Raw genomic sequence first — 14,175 nt, forward strand, 5'->3', positions numbered from 1 at the left:
TCTGTCTTACTCCTCAGCTCACTGAAATGTGGCTTCTTTTCCCACCACTTGATCAAATTGCTATTGCCTAGGTCACCAGTAACCTCTAAGTCACCAGATCTAATGGACGCATTTTCCCCCTTATTTTTGCTTGATCATTCAGCAACTTTAAACAATGTGGACCACTCCTTCCTCCTTGAAACACTTTCTCCCTTGGGTAGAATGACAGGAGATTTTCTTCTTTCTTGTCTGATACCACATTATTCTCTCTTTGGTAGTGCACTTTAAATGTTCAAGCCTAATTTTTATGCTGCCTGCTCTACTCACTCTATATGTTTTCCCTGAGTGATCTTCACTCTTGTGGCTTCAATTTCCACATGCATGCCACCAGGACTGACACCATCTAATTTGTGGGGCCCAGTGCAAATGCAAGGATGGGGCCTCTTGTTCAAAAACTATTAAGAATTTCTGGATGGTGATAGCACAGCATTAAGCCAAGTGTAGGGCCCTTCTGAGCAGGGTGGCCCTGTGTGACTGCACAGATTGCATGTCTATGAAGATAGCCGTGCAGGCTACTGACTTCAAATCTATGCCTTCAGCCTAAAAATTTCTCTTGACATTCAGAGCTGTATTTCCACTGGACATCTCAACCCCTACGTCAATAGTTCCTCATCTTTCCCCTCATTTAGGTCAAGGGCAACTCTTCCCCCAGTTGCCGAACCAGGAGCCTGAGACTCAGACTTGGGCTTTCCCTCTCTCAGGCTTTTTCTCATTCTACCAAGGCCAGTCAAGTCCACCTCTGAATCTCTCTCAAAACTGACCATTCCTCCTCCCCACTGCCACTGTTGTCCAGGCCACCATCAGCTCTCTGCTGGGCATCTGCAGCAGCGTCCTAAATTGTCTTCCTGCTGCCTGCCTTCTCCTTTCCAAACTATTTTCCATTTTTTAAATCCAGAATGAGTTTTCAAAACTGTAAGTCTGATCACCTCACTCCGTGCCTGAAATTCTTCAAAGGCTTCTCATGACCTTTCAGGTGAAGTCCAAGTTTCTTAGTGGGCCTTGTGGTCTGTGTCCCCGCCTCCCTCTATCATTTCTCTTATGTGCTCCACTCTCTTGCCTCTGAGCCCTCCTGCTCACTGTTGTCTTTGTCTGAAAAATCTCCCTTCATCTACTTTACTTCAGCTCATACTTCAGGTCTCTACTTTCATCAGTGTTTTTTCGGGAAGGCATTTCCTCCCTCTGGACTGGGTGAGCTCCCCTAGCAGGGCTCTCCTGGCAGAATCTTGCCCTTTCCAGTCCCATTTAACTGTAATGACTTCATCGTCTCTTTTCCTTCTGGTATGGAAACTGTTCTATTATCATTTTCTGCTGTATCCTTAGCACATGATCCTGTGCCTGACACATAGTGGGTGGTTAGTAAATACTTGCTGACTGAGTGAATTACTTACTTGTTGAAGTGTTCCAAGAAAATGAGGCTGGTGGAGGTGCCAATGATGGTAGTCAGGCCCCCAATGGTAGCAGCATAAGATATGCTCAGAGAAAGGCACTTGCAGATCATTTGGTCATGCTGGGACTTGTACTTTCTGTTGAGGTCCCGGTTCCTGGGCCCAGGGGTCAGGACTAGTGGCTTTTCCTACCAAAAGAAGATCAGTGAGTCTCTCCAACACAGCTTGAGCTGTCTGGCACTCAAAGCATGAAAAACAGGGGCCCCCTGGTGCAGTGGCAAGGCTCTGAGCTTGGGTGTCAGAAAGACAAGTCCCAACCCCAGTTCTGCCATTCACCAACTTGGGTGGCCCCACCAAGCTGCAGTTTCTTTTTGTGTAAAATAGAGAAAATCCTATTTTCTCTGCTAGACTCTTGTGAAGAGTAAATAAAGTAATATATGTAAAGCATTTAGAACACTTCTTGGCATTTAACAAATGGTAAGCTATTATTATTTTTATTGTTATTAATATTAACAGATTGTTCTGTTTTTTGCTTGAACTCCAGTAAAACTGGCTCTTCTCCACTTTGTGTTTGAAGATCAAATAGAAGATGGTTGTTCTATCTGGAGTTAAAATGACAGTCCTGATTGGGAGATGAGTAAAAAATAAGGCTTGGATTACAAAAGGAATCTACCTTTCATTGGGTAAGAGGGTCAATGTAGGAAGGAAACGTCCTCCCTTCCTTCCTCACTTTTTCTTCCTTCTTGCCCATTGCCTTTCCTTCCCCTTGCACGTAAGCCTTGCCATGGTCCTTGCAGGCTCTTCTTGGTCCAGATGATGGCCTTTCAGGATCAGAGGCTGCTGACCTCTGGTCATAAGTATGGACTAAAGAAGCAAGTGCCATCTGCCCCTCCAGGCCTGCCTCACCTCACTGAGTCTTCATGAGACTAGGAGCAGTCTGGCCCAAATGTCAGCAGGCCAGGTCATAGGAAAACCATGGGGAAGAGGCCACCTTGCCACATTTCTCAAAGCCCTGAACCACTGCCCCATCTTTCTAGGAGGGCCCAGGTAAGTCTGGACCCTTCCAAACCTTCCTGAAAGATTCATCAATTATCAGAACTGGAAGAGACTTCATAGATTCTCTGGTCCAGTGGTTTTCTACAGTCTTTTCTTCTAACGCAATTTTGCATGGACCGCCAATATATAAAACATAAATGTAGTGTTTCATTGGCATACATCTATTTTGTAACTGAAAGCAGATACATATGGTCAGGGAGATGTGGACTTGAATCGAGAGGCTCCTCTCACTAGTTCTGAGGCCTTGGGCACGTGATGTCATCTCCCTGCCTCATCTGTAGAAATGGAGTTCAAAATTGCTACCTCATTGAGTCAAGACTAGAGAGAAAATGCTTAGCACAGTGCTTGGCATATAATAAGTGTTTAATAAAAGGTGGCAGTGATTTATGATGATGATGGATGTTAAATAATCGAGATTATTTTGATGATCACAAAAATTTGAAATCAAGGGTTATAAGTGATAGTTTCAATTTTATACCTTACAGCTTCAACATCTATCTTACTTCTGCATTTTATTTCAGTGATATAGTACCAGGAAAATCCTTATTTGCACAGCAAAGCAGTTGCCTTAAAATCTCAGAGTACTCAAAATATTTGCAATGTCCCTGAGGCACTTTTAAGGAATAGCTGAATACCTCTGATCTAGACCAATCCTCAGCTTTTATGCTTGAAGAAACTGGGGCTCAGACGGTAGAATGACTTGCTGAAGTCAACAGCGAGTTAGACATTTTATCTCCATGGCACACGCAGCCTGGACATGTATGTGGATAGAGTTCCTGGTGACAGCTCACTAGCCTGATGGCCTCACAACTTCAAGACCAGTGGCCCTTGGGAAGCTCAAGGCATTTCATGTAGGAAACAGGGTCAGGAGGTGCAACAGCATTACCTGGGATGGGAGCTGCTTCTTGCCCTGGTGGTGTGCAGTCTTGATGGGGTTGGTGATTGTGGGCACACCGTTCAGGTTCTGTCGGGACAAAGACCATCACACTATCAGGAAGAGGATGTGGTGGGGCTTAAGAAGTACCACCAATCGTCCCAGGGGCGCCCCACACCTCAGCACGGAGGGAATCAAAGACCAGAAGCCAGAGAAAGCGTGCAGTTGTGAGCGACCCCAACTGTGCCTGCCTCCATTTCACAGCTTCCCGTCCAGTTTGGGGTCAAGGACCCCATTGGAAGTGGCTTTTGAAACTTGGCAGAACATGGCTCTGTCCTTATAGAAGAGCTTGACTTTGGAATGTTATTAGCTAATGAAGAATCCTCCATTTTTTCCTTAACACAAAGAAAATGGAAAAAAAAAAACTCACCATAACAACGTCCACAGTTTGGACTGATTAAAGTCCATCTGTTTGGACTGGTGAAGAAGAGATATAAAACCAGCTTTGGGGGCAGCAGTGTGTAGGTAAACTTTGCTTTCTCCTATAAATGTGTCCCTTTTTATTACACCATTTTTGCAAATGGAATCCCCACTGCAAGGAATCCTAAGGGTGAATCTGTGGCTGTTGAAAATCTGGGTGGCTGAGTATTGGATTTCCATGAAAAAAGGCGATCCTGTACTTTATGTGGCTAAACCCACTGGGGTTTAGAACTACCCAGGCCCTCATTAGGGGCCCGTCTAGTCTTCTTTATGTCCAGGCTCGTGTGAGCCCCTCTCTGTTCTCACATCAGTGGAGGCTGCTGGGCTCTAGGACAAGCTGCCAGGCATCTCTGTCCCTGAGTTATCTTGAGGGACTCTCAAGTGATCCCAAAGCACAGAAGGAACCCAAGGCCATACCTTGCTCTGCACCAGAGAAGTGAAGTCTGCAGTGGATGTGCTGGAACAAAGCAAAGGAAATGAGAGAACAAACAGTGGTCCAGACTTCCTGAGATGAGAATTCTCCCCACACATCAGTGTTTGGTATAGTGACCTCTCTAGGTTCTGGTTTTCCAGGCTGCAAAGAAGAGGAATCTCACCCTAGTCTTCCTCGCCTTCTGGACATGCTGTGAAGACTTGTGGGGACAGGGGCCTGCTCCTTCCTGAGGCCAGGGCAGCGCATTTCCTTTGAAGTGATACTGATAAGTATCCTAATAAGAGCTAACATGGAGTGCTTAGTAGGTGCTGAGTGCTCAAATATGGGCTTTAATCCTCAGGACACTGTTAATCCTCATAACAGATCGATGGTGCAGGTATCACTACCTACATTTACAGAGTAGGAAACCAGGCAGAGAGAGGTTACTAACTTCCTGAGGGCACCGGGGTGCTAAGTGGTGGCTCCGGATAGGAACCCGTCTCTGCCTGGACAGTCTGGGACCCTGACCACGTCTTCACTGGCTGACGGGGTCAAGGTCACTATCTAGAAAGAAAAATTTATGAAAGGCTTATCTGAGCCCACAGGAGCAGGGAGGCCTCTGACTGCACGTGGTGAAGGGTGAGTGAGAGAAGATGGGGGGAATTTCTGATGAGAACCTGGACCTCAGGGTGTGGCAGTCAACCGCGTGCTGAGTCCCTCCCACACCTGCTGGTCTGTCCCAGTCTTTGCCTTGAATAGAGAGACGAAGGCGAGGATTTAACTGTCAGCATTACTGACTTGCACTGAGTACTACGCTTCCATTGTGTCTTAGTTCTGAGGACAGTGGGTGCTACGAGCTCGCCCACTGTGAAGACAGAGGAGCGAGGTGCTGGACACACGTGCAAGGCCTGGGGTCCTGTGGCCATCACCCATCTCCAGCTACATCAGGGGAGGATAAGGGGTTGAAGGGGTTCACAGGGAAGCATTCTTTGGAGAGAGTCATTAGTCTAGGAGGAGTAGAGTGTTGTGACGTTTCCCATCCCTCCTTCCCAAGTCGGTGAGGAGGGCAGGCAAGGAGCCCCTCAGACAGCACGGGAGGAGCTGGCCGCCCTGGAGAAGACTGCCATCCTCACGCCGTCAACAGCCCCGGCTCCCACCAGCACCTGGCTGAGAGAGTTCTGGGGACAACTGAGCTCTTGCTTTGGAGTTTGGGGCATGTACTTTTGTCTGGAGAAGAACAAAGAGACCAGCGGGTGCTGCCTGCGAGGCCAGAGTGAGGAGGAAAGAGCCCTGCAATGGGAGCAGCCTGTGCTTTCAGTGCTCAGCAGGGCAACGGTGCCGAGTCCTGTCAGGGCTGGAAGCACAGGAGGATAGCTGGGCTAAAGCCATCTTGAAAAGATGCAAGAGGCAGAGGCGACTGGAGCAAAGGGGATGTGGGCAGTGAGCCACCAGAGCCCAGAACCAAAGGGAGGCTCAGTGGTCCTCCCGGAACGCCTCACCACCACCATCAGGCCCTCGGCTATGCATACGTGGCCTCAAGGGGACACTCCAAAACCCTGAAGGTAGGTGCCCAACAAGTGAAAGAGCTGGGGTCTTAATCTCAGAGACGGCACCAACCCCACTCTGCAAGACCTCTGGCCCAGACCCTTTTTGCCCCTTTATCTTTCCTGCACCCTACAGCCTCTGCCCTGACCCTGGAGACTCAGAAGCAGCTGAGGCAGTTGTGGGCGGGAAGAGGAGAAGAGGGGGTGGAGGAAGAATGAAAGGGGAGGGGACTCAGTTTTACCTCTTATTCTGCAGACCTCGGCTGAAGGGGGTGGGTGTGAGCAAGAGAGGAGCGGGAGGAGCTTTGGATGAGAGACTGAAGCTTTGATGTGAGTCTGGACTAGACTGCTGAATATCTGAAAGTGAGATTTTTCTAATATCTGAAAGGAACCAGAAGAACTCTGGGATCTGCCTGAGATATCATCAAGGGCCAAGGAGGGAAATCCAATATGCTATGATTGAAGACAGTGGTGGGAAGAAAATAAAGGCATTTCCTGATGGCCCCCTGCTGCGTCCATCCCATTAGATAGGCTGGTTTCACTCAATGTGAATTCTCCATTTTTTATGAAAAGGCCAAATTGCAAAACTGAGCTCTATTACAAATCCGGCTTTTAAAGTGTAACATTCATCATGGTTCTCCTTGCAGACTACACCTTGACAAGATTCTCCATAAGAAATGAGCTGTTAAGATCTGTTTCACATGAATGTTTGAGATTGTATTTCTCATTTTTCAGCTTCTTTCCACCATCACATGACTGTCTCACCAGCTGTCCTCTAATCTCCTACCTGTCACCTAATTTTTCTTTGCTGTATCTAACAAGACCAAATCTACTAAGACCATATCTAATATGAATGAAATCCTTTGTGATTCTCTAAGAATCTCCAGTGACATCTGTTACGCGAGTATTCTTCCATTAATAGAGTAAACATATTATTCTGCTAAGAGGGACATCAATTTAGATGAAATTCTACTTGGGAGACGTATGGAAAGTTGATGTACCCCTTCAGATTCAGTTGTAGTCATTTTATCTCTTCTCTCCTCACTGCAACACCCTGTGGGTAAGGAAGCTGCCCTCAAGATCTTGGCGAGTGGCTCCTGGGTGTGGAGGGGAAATTGAGGCAGGAGGAGGTGGTAATGTGGCAAGATGTGAGCTTGGCCCATACATCTGAAAGAGCTGTTTAGGGGATCCGGTCCCAGCTTTCCTGACCCCTGGAATAGACTCAGAGAGGCTCTCTCTGGGTGGAGGGCAGTCATACTCACTCTTCATTGACAAAGATGAGTTCCAGAGAAGGTTGGCTGTTGTTTACCTCAAGACCTACAGTAGCAAAGGAAAGCAGGAAGTGAGATCCGGAGGCTGGAGCTTACCCTGTGGGTCACAGGGTAGTTCAGGGGCTCAGGGGCTCAGGGCCTAATGGGGAAACAAGGGCATGAAGGCTCCTGCTAGAGGTGTGGTGCATGACGACCCACCTTCCCTCTGCTCTGAGGGCATGGCGGGCTCTTGGACACAGACAGGCCCAGGGTTTTGTCATAACCTTTGAGCGTTTGGGGGAAAGGAGTAGTGGTGACCGCTGTAAGTGGGGGAGGAAGGAAGAGTGGGAATGGGGGCCACCGGCACGATCAAGTTCCCAGGGCTGGTATGGGATAGAGGGGAGGGAAGGGGACACAGCAGAAGGTGAAGGGAGGGTCATAGGTGAGGGGGTGGTGGTGGGGACACCGAGCTGGGCAGTATCACAAGAGGAGGATGGAGGAGCAAAGGGTAGGTGAACTCCAGCAAACTGTACTGATGGGCTCAGCCTCTTCGGCGCTGGAGTTGCCGGCCACGAGCTGCTCCTCCTCAGCACTGACCAGCTCCTGCAGCACGGCCTCCACGATGGGCATCACCATGGCGGTGGTGGACGTGTTGGAGAGCCACATGGAGAGCAGCGTGGTGCAGCACATGAAGCAGAGCAGCAGCCTGGAAGGCAGGGAGGGCCAGTTGAGCATGGGCAGTGTGGCCATCTCCCAGGGCCCAACCGCCGACCTCTCAGAGCTCCTTCGAGGCCTCCTCCAGACCACATGGTGCTGGCCTAGAGAACTGTGCCTGGCATTTCTCCAGAAAATCAGGTTTCTATGTCATACAGGGCACCATTCGGCTTTGTACTCCCAGGGCTTGGCACAGAGTAAACATTAAATAAATATTTGTTGAATAAAGGAATCATACTTGATGGGCTACTGGCCTTAGCCAGAAAAAAGCCCTTACTCAAGCAAAGGATAGCTTTGGTACGAGGCTCACAGGGTGTGGACTTACTGATTGCTTGTCTCTCCTGTGCACATTAGCTTGGTGATGGTGTGTGATTTTTGTGTATAAGGGAATTATTTTCTTTTCCCTTGCACCCAGCAGTTCCGTGAGTACCATTACATTCCTTGTTTTGCAGCCAAGCCACTGTCGTTATTAGTGACCAAATAGAGATGAACACATGGAACTCACAGTTCCGCCCACTACTTGTCCCACGGTCAATATGCTGAAAGTATAGCCCCCAAAGTCACAGAGGTGTCCCACAGCACTGTGTGCCTTTTTCGGCTGGTATCTTAAGGAGTCAACACTTGGAGGAACACACTCTCAAAGATAACTCTCAAGTGACTTCTCTTTGACTTTGAAAACATGCAATGTGTGTTTGTACAGACTCGGTTCTTATTTCCATGAGATAAGCCAACATAAAGACTACCTGTGTTTATTATTTTAGGTGGAATCATGGACTTTGCACAGTTTGAGGACAGCACACTCATCATGTGGATTGCGTCCGGGTAGGCCAGAGTCCTGATGGTGTTTTTGTTTAGGCTGACCATGACATGAGTTTGTCTGCCCCTGACGCGCAGGGCAAAGACAGCACCACTGGGTGGAAGCTCGCTGGGGGATGATGTAAACAGAGATGAGTGGAAACTCAAGGGGATAAAAGTTCTTGAAGATAGTACACCTAGGTTTTAAAGAGCCACAGAGTCCCAACGCGATGTGAGGAAATGCCATTGTGTGCCCAGAAGGTTGAGTGTGGCGTACAAGATTACTACTGAGTGAGGGGGTGAATTACAATAAGCTCTAGTTAAGTGGGAGATGGGAACATCCTTTTAAGCATAACCTGTATTCATCTAAATGACTGATGTTGAAAACTAATACCATATTATTTATTTACACTATATGGGACTCCCGAAGGAGTCAGGGCAGCTTACATAAAATGTTGCAAGAAAGTTGTAAACTAGAAGGAGGTGAGATAGATATTCCAAACGGAAGATAAGAGTGGGCTATCCAACCAAGCAGAGGTGAAGTTAACACACAACTGTCATCTTGACTTTCCCACCCACCCTCCAAGGCTGGGAATCCCTCCGCTGGCCTTCAGCAGAGAGAAAAGAGGAAGCAGCGGAGGCCACGCGGTACATTGCAGACTCTGGGTCAAATGCAATGTGTCTAACAGGTCTATGGTCTGAATCAATGACAACAAAAACTCAGGGAGGATGGGAGAGAACCTCCACATCTCCTTAAATGACAAAGGAGAAGACACCACTTCCGTGTCCAACTTGCTCCCTGATACACCGGAAAAAGGTTGGGAAACAATTTACATTGGTCCATCTTGTTTTACCGAATGAGACCCTAGTATTTTGTAACCTGCTGCCCTTGCAGTCTGGGTTGCTCAGGTAAGTTATTTAGATTGTGACAGTCTAATCTGTCACCAGCCCTCTCACTGGAGGAGGAGGCCAGAGCCTGTGGCACTGGTGTCATCCCATCCCCACTGGTAGAAAAACAGCCTGAAGTAGACGTCCCCCTGTGGCCCAGGACCACTGTCCAGGTGGCCCACTGGGAGCTGTGGGGACGCACTACGGCCAGGCACTCCGAATGCAACTTACATGCCCGGCTTGGCTCCGGCCATGATGACCATGCGCAGAGCGATGCGCTTGTGCAGGTTCCACTTCTCCACGGCAGCCGCCACACAGATGACGCCCACCAGCAGCAGCGTGGTGTTCTTGAAGTACTCGGCCGCCACCTGTGGGAGGCCAGCGCAAGTTACCCCCTACCCAACCCAGGGCCCAGTCCTGGCCGGGAGCATAGGCTGTGCCCAACACAACTCATTCTCAACCGGATGCTGGCAGACAAGCAGCCGGGAGATGAGGGCTATTAAAATAGCCAACTGGTTTATATATATATATATATATATATATATATTAAAATGTTAAAAAAATTTTATATACACATCCATCCATCCTACCTTGGACAGGCACTGTGCTAAGCACTTCACAGAAATTATTTCATTTAATCCTGCCAGTAACCCGAGAGGGTAGATATCTTCTTCTCCACTTTTTAAAAGAAATATAAAAACACTCTGTAATTATGATATGAAAATGATTTCAAAGAATAAACATAGTTATAATTTTATCTTAATCCTAAAAAATTATTAAAATAACCTTGGATTTGTCCCCAGATCTCATTATTCTCTTTTTAGCTTTTGGGAAAATTATGTTCATTTGTTATTAGAAAGTTAATACATGTTCATTATGGAGAACTTCAAAATATAGACAAATTTAAAGATGAAATTACCCTTAATCTTCCTACTGTTAATACTTTGGTATATTTTCTTTAATAATTTTTTAATATCTATGTAGATACATAATTGGGTTTATACAATATGTACAGTTTTTATATCCTGCTTTTTAAAATTTTACATCATACACTGATCATTTTCTTAGGAGACTTAAATTTGTTGGAAAAAGCCATGTTAATGGCAGCATAACGTATCAAAGAATTTATTTGGCCATTTTCCTTTTGTTGAATATTTAGGTTGATTCCTTTCTCCCCCCTACTACAAATGGAGCAAAGAATAATTTTCTGCTTAATTGTTAACCTTATATAAATGTGATTATTTCCTTAGGATAAAGTTCTTGAAGGTGTCTTTATAACTTGCCTTAAACCTTAGAAAAAATTTTAAATTTAAAGGACTCCAAATAATTCCAAAGTTCCAAAGCGTTCCAAAATGATAATAGTACAAGGAACACCCATACGCCCTCTTTATCTATATATATATTTTTTCTGACAAACATTTGAAGGTAAGTTACATACATTTTGGCCCTTTACCCCTAAATACTTCAGTGTATATTTCCTAAGAATAGGGTTTTCTCTTACACAACCACAGCACCGGTCATCAATTTCTTCCTGCTTTTGAATGATGAGGAAATTGAGCCATAGGCCTGTTAAAAAGACGTTTCGTGTGTTTGGGGTCCGCGGACCCGCTTTTCACTGATTCCCTCACTTGGAATGCTCTCTTCTCATTTCTGCTTGTACAGACCCAGCAGACCTCAAAGCCCTGTTCAGGCCTGGTGCCCTCCAGAAAACCTTCCTTTGTGACTCTAGCCTCTGACTCCAGAACATTCCCTGTGGGCACCATTAATTCCACACCTCACAGAGCACTAGGCAATGCTTGAATTGTTGCTTCCTGATTGTATTGTTTATTTTTCATGTGTACCTCTCTGTCTCTCAACTAAATTTTAGGCTGCAAAAGACCTTTCAAGATCTCTAAACACTGAGTAGAGTGATATGCAAAAGAAGATGCTCAATAAATATTTGTCACATACACGAGAATTGTTCCCCAAAATGCAACCATGACAGAAGTTGAGAGCAAAAGATATAGAAAAGTTTAACCTCTGATTTAGAAACCCTCTTAAATGAGAAAACAAGAACATTTTTAACTGCAGAAAAAATAAGAATTGAACAGGGAAGGAAACATATAGTGAAATATGTAGCATTTGAAATAAACAATATTTACATAATCATACTGTTAAACTTTGATTATGGAATTAACAAAAATGGTGACATTCGTATATTGCGAGGATGGAGGGAGGGGAACTGGGACATGTACCAGAACAAAAGCCTCATCTGGTGTAATTGGAAGTCAACTGAGAATGTCTAAAAGTGCTAACTCGAGAATTAATATAAGAATATCAGGTAGGGATGTGGAGTTTAATACCAGCAGAAGCAGTTAACAAAGTTAAGAGTTGCTGACTCTAGGAGTGAGAGGTGGGACCCCGTGAGTGGTGCAGGGGGGAGGGGTGGGAAAGGAGACTGCTGGTTTTTCATTATCAGCTTTTCAGTATTATTTGATTTTTAAACTCTGCACATAACGCTTTGCTAACGTAAAAGCCAAAATAAAGGCAACCTGCTCCATTTCCCCCTTCTCTCTTCCGCCCCAGGGAGATGTCGTTGTGTCCGGTTGACAAGGTTTGTGTAGCAGTGGAAGGATCATCTCTCTGTGACCATTTCCTGAAGGAAGCACCCTCTGCTTGTGGTTAATCTAGTTTTGTTCCCAACCCCAGTCCTCACTGTCAGTGTCACTAATGCTCCCGGAGGGCAGAGAAGGCCCCCTGCTCTTCTGGGCTTGTGGCTCTGGGGCAGAGTTCCCTCTGGGAGAGGCAGGAAGGCTGGGGGCCCTGACCGTGGGAGGAGATGCTGCCCCCTAGCGGGAGGTGGGAGAGCTGCTGGGATGCCTGAGGGCTACGGCTGAGCTGGGGCCTAGGACGTTTCTGGCTGCACCCTTACCTTCCCAGGCTTGTAGGAGGCAGCTCTGTAGCCGAAGCGGTGTTTTGATTTCCTCTGTCTACCAAGGAAGAAAACCCACAGAAGACATGGGACACGGTAGTCCTGGGTAACGGTCCCTCCCCTGGCCCCATGACTTGCAGCCCTCTGCAAAGCTTTTAGAGGCAGTGCTTAGCACGGTTACTTCCCCAGGGGACTGACCGACGACATTTTAGTTTTTGGCTCTTTGGTACGTGTCATAGGAGAATACTAGTTTGTGATGGCCTTTTAGGAGGCTCAGAGCCTACACGAGAGATGGGGCTACTTTCTCTGGGTTCCTTTCAAAGGGAAGGAGTGAGGAGCCAACATGTAAAGAGTGCCCTAGACATGCCAGGAATTCTGCATTTTGCATTCGCTATCTCCCTTGAGACCCACAATAGTCCTAGGAGGCAGGTACTGTTAATATCTCACTTCGCAGGTGAGGAAATAGACTCAGAGAGGTTACAGAAGGTTTCCAAGGTCACAGTGTGAGGGATGGAGTCAGGATATCAATCCAGGTCCATCTGAATCCAAAGCTACTAGACAACATGCCACTCAGGATGGGCTAATTGGAAACCAGGCATCGCATTCAACTCTAGGGGAATTTTCTTGGTCTCCCAGACAGCATGGGCCAGCACACATTCCTCACCTTCATTCATAATCACAGTCCTGACACTGGCCCTAAATACCTGGGCCTGGGATGCTGTAAGCCCTAGGCCCAGCTTTAGCGGGATCTTGGCCCTGTGCTGTTGTCTTATTTGGTGTCTGGTGGGCTCAGGTCTATTCACGTGCCCTCCCGGCCCCCTTGTAAGTGATGCCATGTGCTTGGGCAATGCAGCCTGGGTGTAGTTTGTGATAATGAGGGAGCACAGTCAAATGGAAAAGAGTGTGGACTCTGGAGTCAGCCAGGACTCAGCTGTGTGACCCTGGGCAAGTTATTCAACCTCTCTGGGCTTCACTTTTCTCATCTAAAAAAAAAAAAATGAGGGGGAGGGGCTGGCCCCGTGGCCGAGTGGTTAAGTTCGCGCACTCCGCTGCAGGCAGCCCAGTGTTTCATTGGTTTGAATCCTGGGTGTGGACATGGCACTGCTCATCAAACCACGCTGAGGCAGCATCCCACATATCACAACTAGAAAGACCCACAACGAAGAATATACAACTATGTACTGGGGGGCTTTGGGGAGAAAAAGGAAAAAAAATAAAGAATAAAATCTTTAAAAAAAAAAAAAATGAGGGGGCTGGCCCCGTGGCCGAGTGGTTAAGTTTGTGCGCTCCGCTGCGGTGGCCCAGGGTTCATATCCTGGGCGCGGACATGGCACCGCTCGTCAGGCCACGTTGAGGCGGTGTCCCATGTGCCACAACTAGAAGGACCTGCAACTAAGATATACAACTATGTACCAGGGGGGATTGGGGGAGATAAAGCAGAAAAAAAAAAAAAAAAAAGATTGGCCACAGTTGTTAGCTCAGGTGCGAAACTTTAAAAAAAAAAGATAAAAACAAAATTAAAAAAAAGGAGGATTATGTGAGTCCCTACCTTTTGTAAAGCTGTTGTGAAGCTTAAATGACACATACAAACCAGCTGGCATGGCCTGCCACGTTGACAGCCAGGATTCCTGGTGGCTCTTCCTGTTACCAAGTGGTCCACACAAAGGCTGAACTGGTCTGAGGCCATAGCATGCAGAGAGGGCCCAGGCACAAGGCTGCCTTTTTCCCTTTAAAAATAAAATCCCATCCACTGGGGGTGTTTGTTAGTTTTCTAGCCCATTGATTTTTCTTTTACAATAAAACCTTGGTTATTCAGAACCCCTCTGG

At 46.8% G+C, this 14,175-nt stretch overlaps 1 protein-coding gene across 1 annotated transcript in view; it reads right to left on the reverse strand.

The window, feature by feature from the left end:
- The window catches only part of SLC13A4 (solute carrier family 13 member 4), a 41,718-nt gene that overhangs the window by 14,906 nt on the left and 12,637 nt on the right, over positions 1–14,175 (reverse strand). Inside the window, exons 3-8 of the mRNA XM_046669713.1 lie at positions 9,669–9,805; positions 7,574–7,746; positions 7,053–7,107; positions 4,252–4,291; positions 3,367–3,444; positions 1,428–1,612 (exon numbers count right to left, since the gene is read on the reverse strand). Coding sequence (XP_046525669.1) covers positions 1,428–1,612; positions 3,367–3,444; positions 4,252–4,291; positions 7,053–7,107; positions 7,574–7,746; positions 9,669–9,805 — 668 coding nt within the window. The remainder of the gene's footprint in view (positions 1–1,427; positions 1,613–3,366; positions 3,445–4,251; positions 4,292–7,052; positions 7,108–7,573; positions 7,747–9,668; positions 9,806–14,175) is intronic.

The sequence above is a fragment of the Equus quagga genome, chromosome 8 (genome assembly GCF_021613505.1).
Source record: "Equus quagga isolate Etosha38 chromosome 8, UCLA_HA_Equagga_1.0, whole genome shotgun sequence".
NCBI lineage: Eukaryota > Metazoa > Chordata > Mammalia > Perissodactyla > Equidae > Equus > Equus quagga.